At 42.5% G+C, this 24,677-nt stretch overlaps 2 protein-coding genes across 6 annotated transcripts in view; both read right to left on the reverse strand.

The window, feature by feature from the left end:
• Positions 1 to 24,677, reverse strand: part of LOC122559133 (testis-expressed protein 264) — a 299,939-nt gene that overhangs the window by 156,322 nt on the left and 118,940 nt on the right. The gene's annotated exons all lie outside the window — the stretch shown is intronic.
• Positions 14,252 to 24,677, reverse strand: part of LOC148147993 (E3 SUMO-protein ligase ZBED1-like) — an 86,664-nt gene continuing 76,238 nt past the window's right edge. For 3 of the 4 annotated variants that reach the window (XM_087994535.1, XM_087994533.1, XM_087994534.1), the window contains exon 2: positions 14,252 to 22,942. In XM_087994535.1, coding sequence (XP_087850661.1) covers positions 20,824 to 22,797 — 1,974 coding nt within the window. In that variant the 5' untranslated portion in view covers positions 22,798 to 22,942 and the 3' untranslated portion in view covers positions 14,252 to 20,823. The remainder of the gene's footprint in view (positions 22,943 to 24,677) is intronic. The other variant, XM_087994536.1, reaches the window with a different exon arrangement.

The raw sequence follows: 24,677 nt of genomic DNA on the forward strand, positions 1-24,677 counted from the left end.
CAGTTGAGAGTGAACCACTTTGCTGTGGATTTAGCTCCTTTTCCACCTATCCACTCCACCCTCTCCTCCCTGATCTATCACCTTCATCCCCTCCCCCACTCACCCATTGTACTCTATGCTACTTTCTCCCCACCCCCACCCTCCTCTAGCTTATCTCTCCACGCTTCAGGCTCACTGCCTTTATTACTGAAGGGCTTTTGCCCGAAACATCGATTTCGAAGCTCCTTGTATGCTGCCTGAACTGCTGTGCTCTTCCAGCACCACTGATCCAGAATCTAGAGATATATGTCATTTGTCAACTGGACCATGTCAGGAGGGTAGATTTTCCTCTCTGAAAGGACTATAGGAAACTGGCTTGATTTTTATAGTAATTGATCATAGTTGCCTTGATCTTTAAATGCAACTGTTTCCTCAGTATTTCCTGCAGAAAACATACAGATATTGAATCCTCTTGCCACGAAGGCCAATATTCCATTTACCTTCTTCACCACCTGCTGCACCTACATGCTTACTTTCAGTGATTGGTGCACAAGGACACCCAGATCTCTCTCAATTTACTGCTATTCAATTAGTAATCTGTCTTCCTATTTTTGCTACCAAAGTGGATCAGAGGAAATAGAAACAAGTGTAGGTTATTCGACCCCTCAAGCCTACTGTGCCATTCAATGGGATCATAGCTGATATGACATATCTCACATCCACTTCCCTGTCCTTTCCCCATAACCTCACATCTATCTACACTATGCCATGTATTTGACAAGACAGAGATATACATTGGTGACAACAATCTTGGTAGAATGAGGCATGAGGTCTTGTATCAAGAATTCCCTCACAGCACCAGAGACCCGGGTTCAATTCCCGCCTAGGCAACTGTCTGTGTGGAGTTTGCACATTCTCCCCGTGTCTGCGTGGGTTTCCTCCGGGTGCTCCGGTTTCCTCCCACAGTCCAAAGATGTGCAGGTCAGATAAATTGGCTATGCTAAATTGTCCGTAGTGTTAGGTGAAGGGGTAAATGTAGGGGAATGGGTCTGGGTGGGTTGCTCTTCGGAGGGTCAGTGTGGACTTGTTGGGCTGAAGGGCCTGTTTCCACACTGTAAGAAATCTAATCTAATCTAGGGAGCTAGGCAGAAGACTAAAGAACAGGACCTCTACGGTTGTATTCTCTGACTTATTCCCAGTGTCACTAGGTAGCAAGTACAGAAAGGGAGAATAGAGCAGATGAGTGCATTGCTCAGGTTTCAGATCCCTGGATAACTGGGACTGTTTCTATGGAAGGTGGGACCTCTACAAATGGGACGGTCTGTACCTGAACCAGAATGGGACCAACATCCTTGACAGTGCTGAGGTTGTGCAGGACATTGGTGAAGTCACTTTTGGAGTATTGAGTACAATTCTGTTTGCCCAGCTATAGGAAGAATATCATTAAATTGGAGAAGGTTCAGAAAAGATTTGTAAGCATGCTACTGGGACTGGAGGGTTTGAGTTATAAGGAAAGCTGGATAGGCTGAGACATTTTTCGCCAGAGCATAGGACGCTGAGGGGTGACCCTACAGGAGGTTTATAAAATCATGAGGGGCATTGAAATAAGGCAAATAGCAAACTGTACACTATAATCAAAGTATGAATTAGTAAAGGTTCAAGATAAGTTTAGCATAACTTTTATGATATCAAGGTTGCACATTTTGCTCCTGCTAAACAGATACCAGTTTAACCACATCTGCTCTAAGAATCCTACCTTCAAAGGACAAATCAGCCTTGGAATGAAGGCATCACAGATTCATCAGAATGTTACCAAGAACCTGGATCAGACATAAGAAAAAGTTGCATAAAGCTTGGTTTGTAATCATTGGAATACAGATGAGTATACCGTGATTTATTTGCAGTTGTTAGGATTTTGAAAGCAATTGATAAGGGTACATAGTAAATAAAATATCTGACATTTGCTGGGTAGTCAAGGGCAAGGGGACAATGTTAAAATTAGAGCCAGGCTGTTTCAGGAAAGAAAGTTCAAAATGCAAAGGATGGTACAGATTTGGAACTCTAACAGAAACAGCAGATATTCGCCCAACTAATAAATTTAAATTCAAAATTGGGTTATTTTGCTAGGCAAGAGCATGGAGAGAGAAGAGCCAGGGTGGGTGGATAGAGTTGGGATACTGATCTGACAGAACAGTGGAACAAACGAGAGAGAGATAAAGTGGCCTATTCCTGTTCCAAATAACAAAAAAGTCAGGGTGCATTATGCAGACCCCATCAATGCTGAAAAGAGAATACAAAAAGGAGAAAAAGCAAGGTCCATCAAATCATGACTTAATTTTGCAAATCTCCAGATTTGGACAAGTTGGGGAAAGTCTAAAATCTAAAGGAGGCAAGTAGAATCAGGATTCAGAACCCAGAGAGGGAGCAATAAAGATTTCAAAGTTGACAGGAAAAACGTCACAACACACCCTCAGGTGTGGAGCTATGACATCAGGATTCTGGTCCACAGAAGAGTAGGCATCAGGACTCTGTGGTCCAAAGGGTGAGTGGCATCAAGGCTAATCCATGGGCTACGTGGCATCACATCTTCCTTGACCAGAGGGTGAGCTGCATCAGAACCTCATAGTCCAGGTGTTGGAGGGTGGCAAGGGGACTCTAGCTAAAGCTGATTATTTTAGACACTACAGTAAATAAACAGTAATGTTCAATAAAGTTCTGATGATGTAGTTTATCAGTTTTGGCTGACAAGCTTTAGTGGAATCAAAAAGTACCATCAGCTAGGGTTCCTAGGAGAAAGCCAGATACAACGGATTCTCACTAAAAATAATTGCAGCTGTCATCCAACATGGTGCTTTCCTTAAGTTAATCTACAGCTGGTAACACACTTTCCCAAAAACATATCCATTATGTTTTACTGGGATTTCTTTATAGTAAAATAGCGTTTAAGAAATTAAATAAGCTCCATCAAAATATAATGGTCCTGTCATAAGTACTAAGATGTAGGGAAAGAAAAAGTGCTTGCAAACACTTAGTGAAAGAAATTAAGTAGCACTCCAAAGAGAGCATCAGGGCCAGTTGTGTGGCCTAGATTACTTCTGCACATCAGCACAAGGGAAGAGTGCATGTCTTTCATATACGTAAGTCTCCATGTCTCATTTCTCCTGAAGGTAACATTCAGCATAGCATGGGTATAAAGCTAATGTCTACACACTTCACAGAACACCAAACTCGAGGCTGGACAGAAGCAGCTTCGAAACTCCAAGGCAGTCTCTCTCATCACCCTTGAGGTACTTGGTTTAAATATGTTTCGCAAAAGATTGCAAATGGTTTAGATAATCTGCATCAGTGCAAGCGATCTGTTTCACTTCTGCAGTCATGAGTTATTGGCTGAGCAGGGTTTTATGTTAAGTCTGGAACATAAATTTATTTGATTAAAATCTAAGCCTTCATCCACACCAGATGCTTCACTTAACTACAAGAGATATTTTTGTTTGAAAAGCTGTCATTATTGTCATACCTGGTAACTTCATGAATTTAAGTATCTCAGCTCATTGGATGCAGCCTGACTTTTGTACATTGCATAGAAAATGTAACCTCAAGTTTGAATTTCCTTCTTAAAACAATGTCGACAAATCCAAACACTATATATTTATAGCGTTGCAACTCAACAAAATTTTCCAAAACCCAGTGGAAATGTCACAGGTTGAGATGTTGCTTTTTAAAAAAAATGTACGCTGTCCAGCATTCTCCCAGCTGAGAACATACCACAGCATTTAGAAACATTGATGTCTGGCTGTTTCATGTCAGCTGGTATCACAAAAATTTGTACATTACCTTCTTCAAAGTGAGGAGCCGATTAACCTGATTAACCAGTGTGATAACCCCTACAATCACTAATCAATCTTCTTGTGGAACTCATTGAGTATGAGTTTCTTTGATAATAGGCAATGCTTGTCCTGCTGGAATTCATCACTTTTATAAAGGAGACCTTTGAAACGATCTTTGTATGCAACGAACCAATTTGCTACATGGGTGATTTACTGGTTAAGAACCAAAAAAAAAAGCAGAGCGATTTCGTGGTTGGGCAAAAAAAAAAATTGGTTCTGATAGCACTTCCAGATAAAATTTTAAAAAGTCATGCCCACGGGGCTCTTGTGGTGCAGTGGCAGTGTTCCTATTTCTCGACCAGGAGACCTGGGTTCAATTCCCACCTGCACAAGAGGCAAGGTGAAAGGTTCGAGGTTTACTGAAAATACCAAGGAGAAAGTGAGGACTGCAGATGCTGGAGATCAGAGCTGAAAATGTGTTGCTGGAAAAGCGCAGCAGGTCAGGCAGCATCCAAGGAGCAGGAGAATCGACGTTTTGGGCATGAGCCTTTCTTCAGGGCTCTTTCCTCATTCCTGAAGAAGGGCTCATGCCCGAAACGTTGATTCTCCTGCTCCTTGGACGCTGCCTGACCTGCTGCGCTTACTGAAAATACCATAAAGCAGACCCAGGCTGTGCACGTAAATATCCATTTGGCTGCATGGCTAATTTACTGATGATTGTTAAAATTGTTAGATAGAGATACTACCAGTAGACCTCTCTGGGTCTGTTTTATTGCTTTTTATGTCTGGAAGTTCTATCATAAACAACAGAATGTTGTTTTTCTCACTGTCAAATCACCATGACTTGTTTTTTTGTGTATCTCTATCTCTGAGCTAGGAGGCCTCAGTTCAAGTCTCATCCGCTTCAAAGACTCTAGTAACATCTCTGACAGGTTTATTAAAAAGCAGACTCAAAACTGTCTGTCTCTGCCTGGGACTAGTCAATGCTCACTACAAGTAGTAGCTCCATTTTGACATTCAAAAATAAACAATGCTCCTTTTAAGGCGTTCCTGAGTTATTACAACCTGTAATCAGGTATTTCAATTACCAAACCAGGCGCTGTCTGTGTGTAAGGGCATATGATAAACAAGTTTTCAGAGGACACTAAGATTGGCCAGCTGGTTGACAGTGAGGAAGACGGTCTTAGATTACAGGACGGTAGATAGAGATTAGTCAGATCAGTGGCAGATGGAATTTAACCATGATAGGAGAGAGTTTGATGCACTTTGGAAGAAGTAACGCAACAAGGGCATAATCAACGAATGACAGAACACCAGGAAGCTCATCAGAATTGAGGGATCACAGGCAATTGTCCACAAATCCCTGAAGGTGGTAGGGCTGGTTAATAGGGTAGTTAAGGCAACTTACGGGACACTTGCCTTTATCAAGAAAAGCGCAGATTATAAGAGCAAGGAGGTCATGTTGGAGCTGCGCAGAACTTTGATTTGGCCACAGTTGGAGTACCATGTGCAGTTCTTGTCTCTGCATATAGGAAGGATGTGACTAGGCTAGAAGGATCGAAGAGGAGATTCTCCAGGATGTTGCCTAGGATTGTCCACTTTATGTATGAAGACATGCTGGATAAGCTTGGGCTGTTTTCTTTGGAGCAGAGAAAGTTGAAGGGAGACCTGACAGAGGTGCATAAGATTATGACGGGTGTGGACAGGCTGAATAGAACGCAAATGTTCCCCTTATAGTCCCATATTGTCTGGAGACAAGGTTCTATCATTAGACTGATGGTACTCACCATTTTATGCATGTAGCATGGGCACCATGATAAATAGGACAGCTTCACAACAGATCCAGTATCTTAAAGATAGGACACATATTTCCCTCTTTTTCTTGGTCAGCATTTCGCAGAGTCCACTCCGTCTGGGACATCCTGGTCCACTCCTACTCTACCCCTAACACTTCCCCATACTCCCACAGCACCTTCCTATGCAATTATGGGTGGCATGGTAACCCAGTGGTTAGCATTGCTGCCTAACAGATTCAATTCAATCCTTGGGCAACTGTCTGTGTGGAGTTTGCATGTTCTCAGTATCTGCATGGGTTTCCACCAGATGCCCCAGTTTCTTCCCACATTCCAAAGTGTGCAAGTTAGGTCGATTGGCCATGTTAAAATTATCATAATGCTCAGGGATGTGTATGTTAGATGCGTTAGCCTTGGAAAATGCAGGGTTACAGGGTTGGGGTAGGGAGATGGGTCAGAGTGGGATGCTGTTTGGAGGGTCAGTGCGGACTTGTTTGGCTTGGTTCCACACTGTAGGGATTCTAAGGATGTAGAGGATGTAATACCTGCCTGTTTACCTCCTCCCCCCTGACCATCGAAGGCACCAGACATATATTTCAGATGAAACACTGTTCACAACGTGGTCTACTCTACACTGGGAGACAAAGCACAGGCTGGATGACTGCTTTGCAGAACTCTATTCCTGATGAAGGGCTTTTGCCCAAAACGTCGATTTTCCTGCTCCTCGGATGCTGCCTGACCTGCTGTGCTTTTCCAGCAGCACACTAATCTAGACTCTGGTTTCCAGCATCTGCAGTCCTTGTTTTTACCTGCTTTGCAGAACACCTACACTCTGTCTCCAAAAATGACCCTAAGCTTCCAATTGTCTACCACTTCAACACACCACTGTGTTCCCTGACCAACATTTCTGTCACAGGTCTGCTGTAGTGTGCCACTCACAAGCTCGAAGAACAGCATCTCATTTTCTGCTTAGGGACTCTATATCAAATTCAATGAGCTTAGAACTTTTTTCTGTCGTTCTATGTTTTCTAGACATCCCACACCCAGTCCTGTCATGACATGGGTCTCTTAGCACATCCCCCATTCCCACATACGTCTATTCTGGATTAGTGGTGCTGGAAGAGCACAGCAGTTCAGGCTGCATCCAAGGAGCTTCGAAATCGACTTTTCGGGCAAAAGCCCTTCAGGAATATAGGCAGTGAGCCTGGAGCGTGGAGAGATAAGCTAGAGGAGGGTGGGGGTGGGGAGAAAGTAGCATAGAGTACAATGGGTGAGTGGGGGAGGGGATGAAGGTGATAGGTTAGGGAGGAGAGGGTGGAGTGGATAGGTGGAAAAGGAGATAGGCAGGTAGGACAAGTCCGGACAAGTCATGGGGATAGTGCTGAGCTGGAAATTTAGAACTAGGGTGAGGTGGGGGAAGGGGAAATGAGGAAGCTGTTGAAGTCCATATTGATGCCCTGGGGTTGAAGTGTTCCAAGGCGGAAGATGAGGCGTTCTTCCTCCAGGCGTCTGGTGGTGAGGGAGCGGCGGTGAAGGAGGCCCAGGACCTCCATGTCCTCGGCAGAGTGGGAGGGGGAGTTGAAATGTTGGACCACGGGGTGGTGTGGTTGATTGGTACGGGTGTCCTGGAGATGTTCCCTAAAGCGCTCTGCTCGGAGGCATCCAGTCTCCCCAATGTAGAGGAGACCGCATCGGGAGCAACGGATACAATAAATGATATTAGTTGATGTGCAAGTAAAACTTTGATGGATGTGGAAGGCTCTTTCAGGGCCCCCTCCCACTCTGCCGAGGACATGGAGGTCCTGGGCCTCCTTCACCGCTGCTCCCTCACCACCAGACGCCTGGAGGAAGAACGCCTCATCTTCCGCCTCAGAATACTTCAACCCCAGGGCATCAATGTGGACTTCAACAGTTTCCTCATTTCCCCTCCCCCCCACCTCACCCTAGTTCTAAACTTCCAGCTCAGCACTGTCCCCATGACTTGTCCGGACTTGTCCTACCTGCCTATCTCCTTTTCCACCTATCCACTCCACACTCTCCTCCCTGACCAATCACCTTCATCCCCTCCCCCACTCACCCATTGTACTCTATGCTACTTTCTCCCCACCCCCACCCCCACCCTCCTCTAGCTTATATCTCCACGCTCCAGGTTCACTGCCTTTATTCCTGGTGAAGGGCTTTTGCCCGAAACGTCGAATTCGAAGCTCCTTGGATGCTGCCTGAACTGCTGTGCTCTTCCAGCACCACTAATCCAGAATCTGGTTTCCAGCATCTGCAGTCATTGTTTTTACCACATACGTCTATGCCTACTTTCACATGATATGGATTGCATTCAGCACAGATCAGTCAGTCATTTTCTCATTCTTAGCCTTTCTCACTTACTTAGTTTTTCTTCTGTCCTGGCCTGCTATCCATGATCTCATTGTTTATCTCCACCTTTCATATCTTTCTCTCTGTGTGCTCAGTCTCCACCTGACCACTCACCTCTCCCTTCCTTCTCCCAGCTTCCCCCCCTCAACCCCTCACAAACACACACTTTCGACTTTGGCTTCAGCAGAAATACCACATTTTCCTAGTTACTCACAGTACTGAGGAAGAGAGTCACAGACTCAAAATGTGAACTGTTTTCTTCCAACAGACACTGCCAGATCTGCTGGATTTCTCCAGCTATTTCTGTTTCCATTTCCAGTTCCAGCATCTGCTGTTCTTTGTTTTATCTCAAAGCTCAGCATCTGTGAAGTACTGTGGATTATCAGCAGCATAATTGTACTCAGCCACATAATCTGTAACCATATAATCTTGTATAACCCTAACTACCACTACTATCAAATCAGGAAACCAACACTTGTTCAGTGAGAAGTATTAGAGAGCACAATTCACAACACAAGATTTAAACCATCTTCAATCATGAGCACCAATTGGATAATCCCTCTTGACTTCTGAGATTCCCAGCATAGTGGATGCCGATCTGAAGACAATCTTATTCACTCCATGTAATATCAAAAAAACAGCTAAGCAGGATGGATACAGCAAGGTCTTCATAATTAACAGTGCCCCTAGCTAATCTGTTCCATTACAGCTGCAACGCAAACATCTACCCAACACAGAGTTTCTCAGGTTTGTCCTGTCTAAAGGAAACAGGACAATCTAACTTAGCCAATTCCCCACCCCAGCAGCCCACTCTCAACAGTGGCTACAACAGTAAGTGAGAGGTTGAGAAAGCTGCAATAAGTGGCTCACTTCTTTACTCCCCAGATCTCTCCACCATCTACAACAGTACAAGTCAGGAGTGTAATGGAATGTTCTTCACTTGAGTGACAGAGTGCAACCACCTACAAGTCACACTCCAGTAACTGGCCAAAGCATTTCCAGCAACAATTTCCAAATTCATGATCTCTACTGCCTGGAAGAACAACAGCAGTGGAAGAACATGGCATCACTACCACTTGCAACTCACACACCAAATTCACTTTGAAACATTTTGCTGCATCTTCATTATTGCGGAGTCAAAATCTTAGAACCAGCTTCAAAGCAGGACCTAGGGTGTACCCACGCCATGTGGGCTGCGGGTACTCATTGCCACCTTCTCAAGGGCAATGAAAGATGAGCAACAAATGATGCCCTTCCTCTTGGCAATAGTGCTCACATCATGTGAATGATTGAACAAAATCTACACACTGCCCTTTTATGACATCATCCATAGACATAATGTAAGGAAAATTAGGGGAAAGAAATTGAAATGCTATGAGCAAAAAAAAGTGTGACTGGTCTTTTCATACTACAGTTTTAGACACTCTCCTCCCACACAAGATGGGCTGACAACAAGGTTTTCCTTGAAAGCATGAGCCTTACTGCTAATGAGGTACAAGTGAGAATCCGGATTTGGAGAAGCTGCAAGAAACAGATATCAGCAATGGCCTCTTATGAGTCAGTCCCCAGACAGATAGATATATATGTATGTATGTGCATGTCTTTGTGTTAGAGTCCTGCCTGGACTCTGTACAGTAGTACAGATGGTCCCATCCTAGGCTGCCACCACAGTTAGAGCTTCTTCATTTACACCTCTTTGTAACACAATTTACACCTCGCTTTGCTTTTTCCACACCTTCTTTAAGCACCATCACTGCCATGTGTCCTCTCCAGTCCTGGAGGGCAGGCAAAGCTGGCCACCAATACTGATGGAATGCAGAACTCTCAGACATTGGAAAAGCAATGTTTATGTACCATCTTTAAGCTTTAAAAAAATCTGCTTTTGTTTTCTTGTGAACTACAGCTTACTAAGAAAATTCAGTGTGAAAATGGGTGTGTGCACATAACAGGAGTGGGACTAGTCAAGCATTATACACTGTCGGCTGTTTCAGCCCCAGAGATTGGAAATTTAGTACCTGAGCCTAACAACAGCCTTGCAAAGGGAATTTAGTGTGACACCAAAGATTATAACCAGCTGATGGAAGAACCAGTCAGCACTGTCTTGTGCTCATTTATGGGATTGAAGATTTGAATTTTCAATGCCTCAAATGCATGGGAAAATTCAAAAAGCAGACACGTGATCCAAATGGGGCCTGTGATTGCACCATGAAATGGCAAGATTTGTGCCAACCTTCATGATTCCTTTTTAAGGGACAATCTTCTCAAAATGTCAAGTAATTTCTTTCCAAATGAATTAACTCTTGAGCATGCCAGGTGGAAACTTACAATGTGGAAACTTACAGCGTGGAAACAAGTCCACACTGACCCTCCGAAAGGCAATCCACCCAGACCCCTTCACCTAACACTACAGGCAATTTGGCATGGCCAATTTACCTAACCTGCACATTTTTAGACTGTGGGAGGAAACCGGAGCACCCGGAGGAAACCCACGCAGCCACAGGGAGAATGTGCAAACTCCACACAGACAGTTACCTGAAGCGGGAATTGAACCAGTGTCTCTGGCGCTGTGAGGCAGCAGTGCTAACCACTGTGCCACCGTGCGCCTGTGACATTCCAGGAAGTACACTGCCTGTCATTTTTCTCGGTGGGGAGGGGGGAAAATCACAGAATCATACAATTCCAACAATGTGAAAGCAAGCCATTCCGAAGAGAATCCCACCCAGACCCACCCCCTCAACACTGTCCCCACAACTCTACATTTCCCATGACTTATCCACCGAGCCTACACATTTGTGGACAGTGTGGGCAATTCAGCATGGCCAATCCACCTAACCTACATGACTGTGGATTGTGAATGGTGGTGAAATTGTGAAGGAAAAATGCTGAAAGTACAACTTCACCACCAAGAACTCAACTGCTTCATTTCCTATTATTTAGATATGTTGTCTGGCAGCAGAATATGTACACACAGTCATATTAACGTCATCCGCCTATAATGGAGCAAAGTCAGTTGGCTGTTTCACAAGTGTGTTTGCGGGGATCTCACCTCATTACACACTTCTGATCAACAGCTGGCTTCCTGATTATCAAGTCTTATCAGGATGATGAAAAACTGGAGCTGTGATATTTAAATGCGAGTTGGTGGATATCTTTAGCCCTACTTTAACAAGTCACAGGCTGTTTTATTATGACATCAGATTAGCAGCGCAGAGGTGAGAACTTAAATCCCACCATTGCAATTTGTGAAAATGAATGAACAAAACTGGTAATTTTTGGGCTGGCACCAGACAATGATGATGAAAGCTTGCTAGTTATTGTTAAAAAAAACCCACTGGATCATTAATGTCCTTGAGAGAAAGGAGCATGTTATCTCATGACCTGCATATGACTCCAGACCCACATGGTCTAACTATGTCTTTACAACCTCTGAAATGGCCTCACGAGACACTCACTCACTCACAATAAAACAGAATGGGCAAGAGCACAACCTTGTCACTGTCGCCCACATCATAAGAATAAATTAAAAACAAGCTGTGCAAGGCAAGGCTTCTTAAGTTCCCTCCGATTTCAATGGTATCTGTATTTACAAAACAATATCAGAAAAATAGCCTGGTGTGGTAAACCCAATATAGAAAACACAAGGCAAGAACTGTACTCAGCAAAGAACAACTGTTTGTCTTTGGTGGTTCTGAGCACATTAGTCATTTCAAACTGAAAAGGAATGATGTTCAGCCTTGGAAGCTATCAAAGTCCTTTAATGAGGTAGCTTCATAGTTAAACACCGAACATTAAGTAAGCCTGTCTGAAAACCAGGTCACAGCGAAAGCACTCCCCTCCTCCTGATCGCTAATCGCAATCTTTTAGGAGAAATGATGCTTCAAAGAGCAGAGGTGCTGAACAATTGCCAGTCAGACAGTGACCAATCTTGAAACAGACTCCACATTATAGAGATGGCTCAAGGGCACCTTTCAAATACAAGAAAAATGGGCAGTAATTGGAACTTCAATCCATAAGTACACATATCTCAGGTCAAACGTTTAAAAAGATTACAAGGAGACCAATAAGATGAACAATAAATTTCTTCTTAAAAAGGATCATCACATTCACCACCCAAACTGCTTTGAGATGTGTTACTGTTACAATTCAGGCCTTTTGTTAGTAACTTACCCTTAAATAACCTACTCACCTGGTCAGTGAGCCAGCTTGCATCCTCTGTAAACTTCAGCCCACTAAATTTCTCATGTCTGCGCCACACTTCACTCGTCTACCAACCCGGAGTTCACCGATTTACATTGGTGGCCTGGTAATTTCACATCCCCCTTCTCATTCTCCTCAGGGTATTGCTCTTTCCTAGCTCTATAACCTCCTCCAGCTCTACAAAACTCCTCTCTCTTTATTATCCCTCCACATCACAATATTTTATCACCTCTAGTGACCTTAAACTCTGGATTCCTTCCCTAATCTCTCCACCTTGATCTCAGCCATTAAGATTATTTTTAAATCCACCTCTTTTACACTCTCTTTCACCTGTCTTAATATTTGCCAGATGTTGCATCATGAAATCTTTTGTTGTTTGATCTCCTTGGTCTTCACCCTGTTGTGGACAATCTCCTCTATTCCCTTCAGTTCTAGTGAGGAGTCACTGCCCTGAAGAATTCACCTATGTTTCTCTCCACAGATAATGCCTAAATTGCCGTAATTTTCTAGTGTTTTTGTTCTTATCTTGAATTTCAATATCAGTTTTACCAGCTTCATCAACCCAAGGTACTTCTTTGAATATCCAGACAGCCTCCCTAAATCTCTGTTATACCCCTAGTTGGTCCCAATCACTTGGAACTCCAATTTATTGCGTAACATCACCTCATACTTGCTGGCTTTGAATTGCATAAGTCACACCACATATTCCACTGAGACAGAAAGGTATGGGAGCCCGAAACTAGAGGGCATCGATTTAAGGTGAGAGGGGAAAGATTTACAAAGAACCTGAGGCTCAACTTTTTCACACAGGGGTGGTGCGTATACGGAAGGAGCACCAGAGGAAATGGTAGAGGTGAGTACAATTACAACATTTAAACGACATTTGGTCAGGTACTTGGAAGGAAAGGTTTAGAGGGATATAGGCAAACACGGACAGATGGGACTAGTTCAATTGTGGTAACCTTGTTGACCTGGACAAGTTGGGCCAAAGAGCCCGTTTCCGTGTTTTACACCTCTCGGTCTCTCCCTTGTGAGCTTGGTGCCAGTTTCAGTATTTAGCAGGTAAATTGTTGTTTAGTTTAGAGCTGCATTAGGGAAAGGCAAGAGTTCTAGCTTCTTTACAATTGCAAACTTATTTTCTACTTAAATTTAGGGTAGGAATTTCATTTAAACCAAATTTCTGACAGAGGAGTTCAGTCTCACATGTTGCACAGCCTGCAACATGTGAGGAACCTTCGAAGCTCCTGACAGTCCGGGTGACCACATCTGCAGGAAGTAACACTGGTTTGATCAGCTTGAGCATCAAATTCTGGAGCTTAATTAATGGCTACTGGCACAGCAGTGCATCCACCAAACAGAGTTACATGGAGAGCGTGTTTTTATGCAGGGTCATTCCGCAGCTTAAGGATCTTTAGTCAGGGAGGAATGGCTGATCGTCAGGCAGAAGATAGATGACAGGCAGGTAAACTCCAGAATGTATCCACTCTGCACTGGAAAATAGTCAGAATGACTGTTGTTCTGGGGAGTGAAGACAGAGTCCAGATGCACAAGGCGGGAGCAGACAGAGGGGAAGCTACTGTGTAGGAGATTCAATAGTGAGGGGTACAGACATGTGTTTCTATGGCCACAGATGTGACTCCAGGTGAGTGTGCTGACTACCTGGTCAAGGATGACAGTTAACAACTACAGGCAGCATGAAGGGGGAGGGCAAACAGTCACAGATTGTAGTTCACATCAGTACCAATGACATGGGCAGAAAGAGGATGAAGTCCTGCAACAAGAATTTATGAAGCCGGGCAGTGAAAAGCAAGACCTCAAAAATTATAATTAGTGAATTATTTCCCCAGTGCCATACGCTAAGGAGTATAGCAATAGGTGGATAGAGTGAATGAACATAAGGCTGAAGATTTGGTGGAGGAGAAAGAATTTTAGATTCTTGGATCTCTGGGGAAGATGGAACCTGTATAAGACTGATGGGTTGTTCCTGAACCGCAACAGGACCAACGACAGACAATTACCAAAGAAACGCGAAGTCAATTTGATAGACACAACATATAGTTATGACACAAGGGAGCTCAATTTGATTGATGATATTTATTTTAATGCAAGGACTCTTACAAAAATTGAAGGTGCTGATTAACAGACGGGAACATGACATCATTGTTACCATAGACACATTCGGGAGGGACAGGACTGGCAGCTCAATATTCCAGGTTGCAGAATCTTTAGGTGAGAGAGGGAGGGATGTAAAAGAGAGTCAATTATTACAATAAGGAAGGATTATATCTTAGAAGGTTCCTCAATTGAGGTCATACGGACATATCAAAAGTTGGCAGGATCTTTCTGAATTAAGTATGTTCATTGAGTCACTCTGTCTGGTACCGGAGGAAGTTGAATAAACAGGCTGTCCAACTATCACAGAGTAGGATGATTGTGAATGCAATTTTTTAAAAAAATGATGGAAAAACTATTTTATGGTAAAGCGAATTGAAAATTCATTGTATGAAACCTTTGTTTTTCCTCTTGAAGCAGACTGTTGGGGAAAAGGTAAAATATCATCGATGATCCTCAAATAACTAAACAGAAACCAAGGATTGAATTGTGGCTGATATAGGTAAGGGTTACATCAAATAGGCCCTTGTTCACTGAGTGTTTTGAAAACATCTCTGGATTTCCTGTACTGTTACTCAGATTGCATTATAGTACAGTATCTGATATTGCATCAAAGTACAGGTTCCCTACTTTTACCATATAGCACAGTGAATTCTTTTAAAATATATTTGTTCATGGGCTGCAGGAGTCACTAACAGGGCCAACATTTGTTGTCCATCCCCAATTGCTCAGACTGAGTGCTTGCTCGGCTGTTTGAGGACAGTTGATAATCAGTCACATGGCTGTAGATCGAGAGTCCCATATCGGCCATTCGAGGGAAGGATAGCAGATTTCTTTCCCCAACGGCATTTAGGGGACCGGGTGGGTTTTTATGGCAATTGATGTTGTGGTCTTGGGTCATTGTTACTTTATATTGTAGATTTTTAAATTCCACCAGCTGCTATAGTGGGTTTTGAAACCATGTCCCAGATCTTTAGCCTGGGTCGTTGGGTTGCGAGTGTAGAGTCACTATGCCACCGTCTCCCCTTATTTGTGTTTGCTGACTGTTTCAAACCGCAAATTTTCTTTGCCACATTCAGAATCCCTGATTTCAGTTATTTCCCTCCTTCAATCTCTATCCAATTGCCTGATTGTCCCAGGCTCAGTTCTCTCTGATTGTGGCCTCTAATTAGTTTAATTTGTGACTAACATGGTGACCAGCTGACAGTGCTTATCTGTTTCCCAGCATTCCTCAATCGCCTCAGCGATGTTCCTGTGATGGAGTGGTCATTTGGTGGTAAAAGGGCCTTCCTGGGCTGATCCTATGCCACCTGTTTGATGTTGAAGCTGTTCTCATCCACTATACTGCTCCCTGATTCCAATCAAAAAAACAAGGCCAGCAAATTACATTGTAGCTTTCATTTTTCTAGTGCCTTAACGTAAATGTAGTGAAATGTCCCAGGTTGCTTCATAGGCACACAATCAGACAAAAACGATCAGTCAAAGAAAATTTAGGGCAGGTGGCAGGACTTATACACTTAATGGTAAGGTCCTAGGGAGTGTTGCTGAACAAAGAGACCTTGGAGTGCAGGTTCATAGCTCCTTGAAAGTGGAGTTGCAGATAGATAGGATAGTGAAGGCGGCATTTGGTATGCTCTCTTTTCTTGGTCAGAGTATTGAGTACAGGAGTTGGGAGGTCATGTTGCGGCTGTACAGGACATTGGTTAGGCCACTGCTGGAATATTGCCGGCAATTCTGGTCTCGTTCCTGTCAGAAAGATGTTGTGAAACTTGAAAGGGTTCAGAAAAGATTTACAAGGATATTGCCAGGGTTGGAGGATTTGAGCTAAAGGGAGAGGCTGAACAGGCTGAGGCTGTTTTCCCTGGACCATCGGAGGGGTGACCTGATAGAGGTTTACAAAATTATGAGGAGCATGGATAGGATAAATAGACAAAGTCTTTTGCCTGGGGTTGGGGAGTCCAGAACTAGACAGCATAGGTTTAGGGCGAGAGGGGAAAGATATAAAAGGGACCCGAGGGGCAACGTTTCCACGCAGAGGGTGGTACGTGTATGGAATGAGCTGCCAGAGGAAGTGGTGGAGGCTGGTACAATTGCAACATTTAAGAGGCATTTGGATGGGTATATGAACAGGAAGGGTTTGGAGGGATATGGGCTGATGCTGGCAGGTGGGACTAGATTGGGTTGGGATATCTGGTCAGCATGGACGGGTTGGACCGAAGGGTCTGTTTCCATGCTGTACATCTCTCTGACTCTATGAGTAGAGCTTAAAAACAAAAAGAGCAGGCAGTCACATTGTTGGGCTATACTCCAAACCTCAAAACTGCCAGCAAGAGATAGAGGAGCAGATACAGAGACAAATTCTGGAACGTGTACAAATAATAGGGTAATATTAATAGGGAATTTCAACTTGCCCAATATTTACTAAGACAGACAAAGTGCAAAAGGTTTAGAGGGGATGGAATTGTTGGAATGTATCCAGGAGAGCTTTTCGGGCCAGCACAAAGAAAGTCTGACAAGAGATGGGGCCAGTGGTGAACATCATTTTAGGGAACAAAGGCAGGAGAGTGGTATAATGGTCAGTGGGACAGCATTTTGGTAATTATGACTATAACATTCAAAATATACAAGCATCAAGCACTGGCTAGCTCCAATAAAAGACAATCTACCTATTGCTCCTTGACATTCAAAGTGTTACCATCACGGAATTCTGTCAAATGGAGGGCATCACTTGACAGAAAATGAGCTGGACTAACCATATAAATAGTGGCTGTAAGAGCAGGTCAAAGGCTAGGATTCTTGCAGTAAGTAATTCACCTCCTGACTCCTCAAAACCTATTCACCATCTACAAAGCACAAGTTGGAAGTGTGATAGAATACTCCTCACTTGTCTGGATGAGTTCAGTTCCAACTGCTCTCAAAAAGCTTGACACCATCCAGCACAAAAGCAGCCCACTTGATTGGCACCACATCCACAAACATTTATTCCCTCCACCCCCAATTCTCAGTAGCAGCTGAGTGAATCATCTGCAAGATGCATTGCACAAATTCAGCAAAACCCATTGGGAGCACCTTAAATGCATGATGACTTCCATCTAGAAAGACAAGGGCAACACATACATGGGAACATTAACACCTGAAAGTACCTCTCCAAGATGTTCACCACCCAGACTTGGAAAATTATTGCTGTTCCTTCAATGTTGTTGAATTAAAATTTTGGAACTTGCTCTCAAATGTCAACTGTGGGTCTACATATAGCACATGGACTGCGGTGGTTCAAGGTGACAGCTCACCACCACCTTCTGAAGGGCAGCTAGGTACAGGCAATAAATTCTGTCCAGCCAGTAACGTGACATCCTGTGACTAAATTAAGATAAATAACTCACTAAGATTTAAGGTAGTCAAGGAAAGGACAAGGATGGGTTAGAAATGAAGGTTTTTAATTCAGGGATAGACCAACTTTAATACGATAAAAACAGGATCTGACCAAAATGGACTGAGCAGCAGCAGCTTGTTAGAAAATCTATACTGGAGTAGTGTGAATCTTTCAAAAAAGAAACATTGTCAGTGTATGGCCAGAGTGGGAATTCCATAGGACCCCTGGAGATTAAGGAATGTACTCAGTTGGATAAGGAGGAAAAGAAAATGAAGCTTACAGTAGTTATGATAGATTATAAAGGCTTGGAAAAGCAGAAGCCCTAGGGGTATATAAGGAAGTGTGGGGCAGGGAAGGGTGGGGCTGGTGGAGGTGGTGATACTTAAAATAAAAATCAGCAAAGCATAGAGGGGCATTGAAAAAATACAGTTGGGTAAAATAAAGGAAAATTGAAAGGCATTTTACAAGTATATTAGGGGCAAGAGGATAACCAGGGAAAGAGAGACTTAATTGGCAAATTGAAAATATAGGTGAGGCTTTAAATGAGCAGTTTATATGAGTAGTGATAGATGAGAAAGACATAAGTTTAGAAATGAGGGAAATGCGCTGTGATAAATTTGAGTAAATTAAATTGAGATAGAGGAGGTATTACCAGTTTTAGTGTGCATAAATTCTCAAGGCCTAATGAGATGCATTCCATGCTGCTACGGGAGGCAAGGTAGGAGATTGCAGGGACCTGGACATTAATTTTCAATTTCTCTCTGGTCATGGGGGGGGGGAACGAGGTGGGAGAGTGGGTTGGGGGAGGGGGGGGTGTGGTGGTGAGGATGAGGATGAGGATAAGGATAAGGAGGACAGAGATATATTGTACCATGATTCAAGAAAGGTGTTAGAGATTGATCAGGGAACTATAGACCACAAGTGTAAGATCAGTGACGTGGAAACTACTGGAAAAAAATCTGATGGATAGAATTATCTCCATTTAGAGAGGTAAGGATTAATCAAGGATAGTCAGCATGGCCTTGGAGGGGGAGATCATGTCTAGCAGGTTTGACTGAAATGTAAAGGTGACTGGATTTGTAGATGTGGGTTGTGCAGTGGATGTAGGCTACATGAACTTTGGAAAGGCGTTTTACAATATCCCACATGGGAGACTGGTCAAGAAGGAAAGAGTGCAAGGGATCCAGGGCAATTGGGCAAACTGGATCCTAAATTAGCTTAGTGGCAGGAAGTAGAAGGTGATGGTGGAAGGGTATTTGTTGTGACTGGAAGCTTGCTTCCAGTTCGGTGCTACAGAAATTGGTGCTGTGTTTCTTGCTATTTGTAGTCTACATCATCCCGACATGGCCTTACGAGGTGTGATCAGTAAATTTACAGAACTTGTGTGTCAGTTTCACTTTTTAGTAAGTAGGTCGTGGATTCAAGTCCCTTTCAGCACAATCTAGACTGACACTTCAGTGTCACACTGAGTAAACGATGGCTTTTGAATGGGATTCACCACAGTAGTCAGATGCAAAAGAACCCAAGACATTATTCAAAATATGGGCAGTTCTACCAATTACTGAACAAACATTCATTGTAAACAAAGCAGCTGCTGATCATATATTTCATTTAGTTAGCTTAAATATTACTTAAGTCGTCTGGGGAAGCTAAGCATACATCCTGTGCCTGATCTGCAGGATCTATCTTTATCTAACACCAGGCACTGTTTTAGATTCAACTATCAAGTTCAAACTTAAGTCTTTAAGAGAGGCTCAGATGTTTAAACAAAAATTTAAATACATTAAAAAGACACAATAAACAATTCAAAAGATTAAATAGTTATTCAAATACATATGTAGTCAAAAATTAAGTTTCACATTTAAAATTTTGTTTTAAAACACACAGTTTAGACATAAGAAATTTCAGTGACTGAAAGGTACTTTTTTTTTATTTGAGTGATTCATCAACAAATCATGGTGCTGAAATGTTAATTTGCTTCCTCCATTAAGATATGTTGACAAAGAAGTTTGCATGAATGTTTACTTTGAAGTATTCCAACATAAACTTTCAAACGTGCACATATAAAAAATACAGTCGGTTCTGATATAATGCGATAATTCTGCTCTCGTGCAATCTTGTGTTATAAGAAAATCGCACAATAACCATGCTTTTTAAACTAACGGGGCTGGAATCGCATTGTAGCCAATACAGGTAAGGAAAGTTTGCATTCTACAAGTAGCTGTCTAAAATCTTCAATCGCGTTCAAGCCGATTTTCATTGAAGAAACATGCGTTACAGCAGAACCGATGCATTACAGACAGTAACATTAGTGGACAAGAAATGTACATTATACATAAGGTTTTTAATGACCTGTACAAAATATTGTGGGACAGCCAAATATATTGAAGTATTCAGTTCCACCTACAGGAACTCTATGTAGCTCATAAATTACATTATCAAACATGCTTTTACAATATTCAAAGCACTACTTGATATATAGGGATATGAAATTAATATCTAATCTCCTTTATCACACTGTTGATACTTTAGCGCTGGTGGGGTGTCAGTACGCACTTCCCAATAAGCTGGGAAAGTTCATTAGCAGTGCTTCACAGATTAGTTGAGCATGCATCAGAGAAGATCACGTGACATTGACCGAAACAACATACAAAGCAGATCATAATAGAGGCCAATTTCTTTGTAAGTCAAACATGCAACCGATATGTTAGCCAATAGGATTGCTCAAGCTCGTCAATTTGCAAGTCGAATCCAGAAGGTTGGAAAGCCTCTACCTCAAGTGCTTGTTGCTCATACCTCAGCTGGATGAAAGCTTTGTCAGTTCTTAGCCAGCATTCTGAATAAAGCATAACACAAACATGAGACATCAATTCTGGCTTTGGGATGGGGGTAAGATAAGAAACCAAGACTAAGTGATGACAACACTCCAGTAACATACTTCTGGGTGAATGTATACAACAAACCACCATTTAAGTTGATAAGAAATAATAGATTAACTCCTAGTAATTACTGGGCAAATCCCATGCTCACCAGCTTAGAGAGGTCATCAAACCTACCCTGAAAGTGATCCAGATATAATTATTTAATTTTTAGATTCCATAGAACATTCAACTATTGTTGCCACAATTCACCTTTGTATTTTTAAAAACAGATCTTCTCAAAAATGTTACCATCATGGGAGATTTTCAGCTAAGAACACCAGCTGGTCCATATGTTTTGGCTTCACGCTGCTTCGGTACTCAGTAAGTGCATAACTACTATTGCTGAATGCTCTCTCTGATGCCACATTCATTGCTGAAATACAGAGATACTTTTTGGCTAACTTTGCCAGTAAAGGCAGACAATTCTGAGTGGCTTTCCACCATTGAAGAGGACAGCTCTCTAGAGAGAGTTTAGGCTCCTTGAAATAAAAATCCAGTTCTCGGTCAAGCTGTTCTTGTAGTGACACAGACGTCGTCACCACTTTGTCTGCACCTCCATCTCCACTCTGTTTTCCAAATACCTTGGCAAGTCCCCCACCATATTTGGTCTTCTTTGGTTGACTTGGCCCTGGGCTATCTTGATCATACCAGCTGCAAGAGCTCAATGGAGAAACAGTTGAGCCATCAAAGTTAATTTGAAACAATGATGATTCTTCAGCTATTTTTCCAGCAAGAATCTCTCCTTTAATTTGCTGCAGGACATTTTCTAGATTGTCTACACAAGTGGGACCAAAGCGGGGATCAATGAATGTAACTTTCTCCAGAAAATGAACCAAGTCTGGGTCTCCATATCGCATTTCAAGGTCTCGTTTGATTCGCATTCTCATGAGAAAACTAAGAGTCAACTCCTCTTGTTCCTCTCTCACAAGATCATTGCAAATGTGCTTTATAAGAGGATTTATTGCTGAAATAGAAATGAATTTTTCCGAAGACAGGGCTTCAGTCATTTCACGAAAAGGACGTAAAACACTTATAACTGACTCAAGAACATCAATGTCCTGCCACGTTGGAACAAGGCGACATATTTTATGATCATGAGCTAACACAGCTCTGACAGCATCCTGCTGCTCACGAAATCTTTCCAACATATTCAAAGTAGTCCCCCAATGGTTGTTGACATCTGCTTTCAGTGAATTCCTTGGAAGCCCTTTCTGACTTTGCGCTATAGAAAAATCCCGCTTCCTCCTCCAGCTGCGTGAAAACTGAGAAAATATTTGACGGGACAACTGTATGATTCGTTCAATGCGGGAATCCTCGAGACCTTTTTGGAGAGAACATTGCAAGTTCCGACTGAAGCAAGTTATTCTCTTCCAGCCTAGCAACTCACAGGCATGTTTAATAGCAGGTCCATTGTCAGTAGTGATGGCTACAAGGTTGGTTGGGTCTAGACCCCACTCTTCCAGCACATCTTCAAGGGCACACTTTAGACTCTGACCGGTGTGTTCATCTGGTAGATACTGAGTCTGCAGACAATGGCTTTTGAGGATCCAATCATTGTCTACATATTGAACCCCACATGTCAGGTACATTTCATTGTTCCTACTTGTCCATGTTTCAACAGTTGCAGCAAAACAATCTCCACTCTTTAACTCTTTCTCAACAACTTTGCGAACATCTGCATAAAGTGATGGAATAGCTACTCTGGAAAAGTAGTTCTTGCTTGGCAGCTCATACCTTGGGTTGAACTTGCTCAAGAGGTGCTGAAAGCCAGGCTTGGAAATGGTACTCAGGGGCATTCTGTCCTTGGTGACATAGTAAGTCACAGCCTTAGTCAGCTCCCTGTGCTCTCTGGGCTTTGGATCAAATTTATCCTTTCGCTGAAAGATCTCCCGCATGGTGGCGGTCTGTTCCCTGCCTGGCTCCCCAGAAGCTGTAGTGGTTGGTGGTGCCTGGTTGGGTTTTCCTTTCACTTCTATATAAATATGAGGGTGCTGCGATTTCAGATGTGCATAGAGATTACTTGTGTTTGAAGCTTTTGCTGGAATGACACGGAAACAGATTTTACAGACAGGAGTTTCAATGTTTTCTGGTCTACCATCACTGCCAGGTTGGAAGCCGAAATATCTCCACACTTCTGATGTGGTGTTGCTTTTCTCCACAAGTTGAGGCCTTTCAATTTTCACAAATGATGATCCACAATGTACAATGTCACTGTCTCCTTCCATTACTCTGAATATGCTTCAAAAGAGGATAACTAAAGCAGCATAAGGTCTTCTTTCTGAAATAGTTCACATGGGAAGATCAAATGGATGCCATCACCCAGGTAGGGGATCCAGTTACAGCTAGGATTGGGCAAGACAGTCCTGCTGCCTAGAAACAAAATTTAAGGTGACATATTATTGATTTAAAAAGAAAACTAAATTTGCACATTTTGGCAATTCTCTGAATAATTTTGGTTCCAACAAAAAAAATTCTTCTTCACCAAAATGTACGAAACAGGCTTTTATTTTGTCCCATTATCATTTGTTCCCATTAGCTAGTAGAGAAGCTATTAAAGAAAGTAAGAGAAAGAAGTGACCCATTGGAGACACAGTAACCAGGACATGGAAATGTGTTGCTGGAAAAGCACAGCAGGTCAGGCAGCATCTAGGGAACAGGAGAATCGACGTTTCGGGCATTAGCCCTTCTTCAGGGCTGAAGAAGGGCTAATGCCCGAAACGTCGATTCTCCTGTTCCCGAGATGCTGCCTGACCTGCTGCGCTCATTTCCATCTCTGATCTCCAGCACCTGCAGACCTCACTTTCTCCTCCAGTAACCAGGAGAAAAAGCAACAAAGGGCAACTCCTAGATCAAGATCCAAATAAAGACAAAATGAGATGTGTGAATATGGATAATGGAGCCAGTGCAGTTGATAGGAAGGGAAGAAGAATGAAAGGCTCTTTAGTGCAGAAAAGTAATTTGTAAAGAGTTCCAATCTTGTCAAACTGCCTGCCAAAGCAGGGAAAAGGCCAACAAAACATACGCCTTATCAGACATTACCATTAAAATGCTGAAATCCTTTCCCAATAATAAAATAATTCATTGGAAGCAGGATTAAAGTTTGTTCTAATGGGGAAGTAACAAATTTAAAACTCAAATTACAGATTAGAGTCTCTGACTAAATGTGCACTTTTAACAAAATCCTGCTGTAAAATCCTCCTTAGTCAGCTTAGTAATGCTTTGTTAGTTAGGTTTCCAATTTGATGGTGGCATTCGATTCTTTGCAACAAATTTAGAAAGAATGACTCAAATACAGTAACCTAGTACCAGACCTGCTCTGTGTAACCCAAAAGCACAAAACCTTTACTCATCTGCAACTTAATGTGGTTGCTTCTTGATAACCCAAAGCAACAACTGAAAGCCGACAAATAAATGGACATGGAATCCACAATCTGTGGTCAAATTCTATGATCTGGTAAACATGTTTAAAATGGCCAAGTGATTGACAATCAAACAACAGAATACCAACACTCCAAATTCAAAATTTCAATGGTCAATTATAAAGCAGCATCTGAAACTTTTATTTATCCATAAATGTCACAATGTGTAGATATAGACATTTTTCTGAGGTAATGCTGCCTAAGTTTTGAGAATGCCTCTGGATATAGTCAGGATTGGAAACTCTTGCCCCACCCACTGACTACAGCAGGCAGGTAGTATCACTATCATACTTTGACTTCAAAATATAACAAAAAAGGCGCCTTCATTTTGCTTAGAGACGTCCACTCATCTACTGGTAATGTATGCTCTGGTGCAATCTTATTCTAAAGTGAGCCATAGCGTGATGTGAAGTTTCCCCATGTGATATGTTCCCAAATACTGTACTTGAAGGTCACTTGAGGACTGTAATACCCCACTGTACCACAATTTTTTTTAAAAATCAGTAATGAACTACCCCAGGCCACAGTTACAAGGCAAGTAATTGGTCTAATCTCTCCGCAAACGTTTTTAAAAACAAAAATCAGAAGTGCTGCTGTTTCTCTGAGGATCATGTCATGAGCCAGCAGAATAGCAGCTCAAGAACATCAAACACTTTATAAATACCCATAATTATTGACCATCAGCT

Source organism: Chiloscyllium plagiosum, unplaced genomic scaffold (genome assembly GCF_037043375.1).
Source record: "Chiloscyllium plagiosum isolate Xiang-an unplaced genomic scaffold, Cpla_swu_hap1 HiC_scaffold_14, whole genome shotgun sequence".
In the NCBI taxonomy this organism is placed as follows: Eukaryota; Metazoa; Chordata; class Chondrichthyes; order Orectolobiformes; family Hemiscylliidae; genus Chiloscyllium; species Chiloscyllium plagiosum.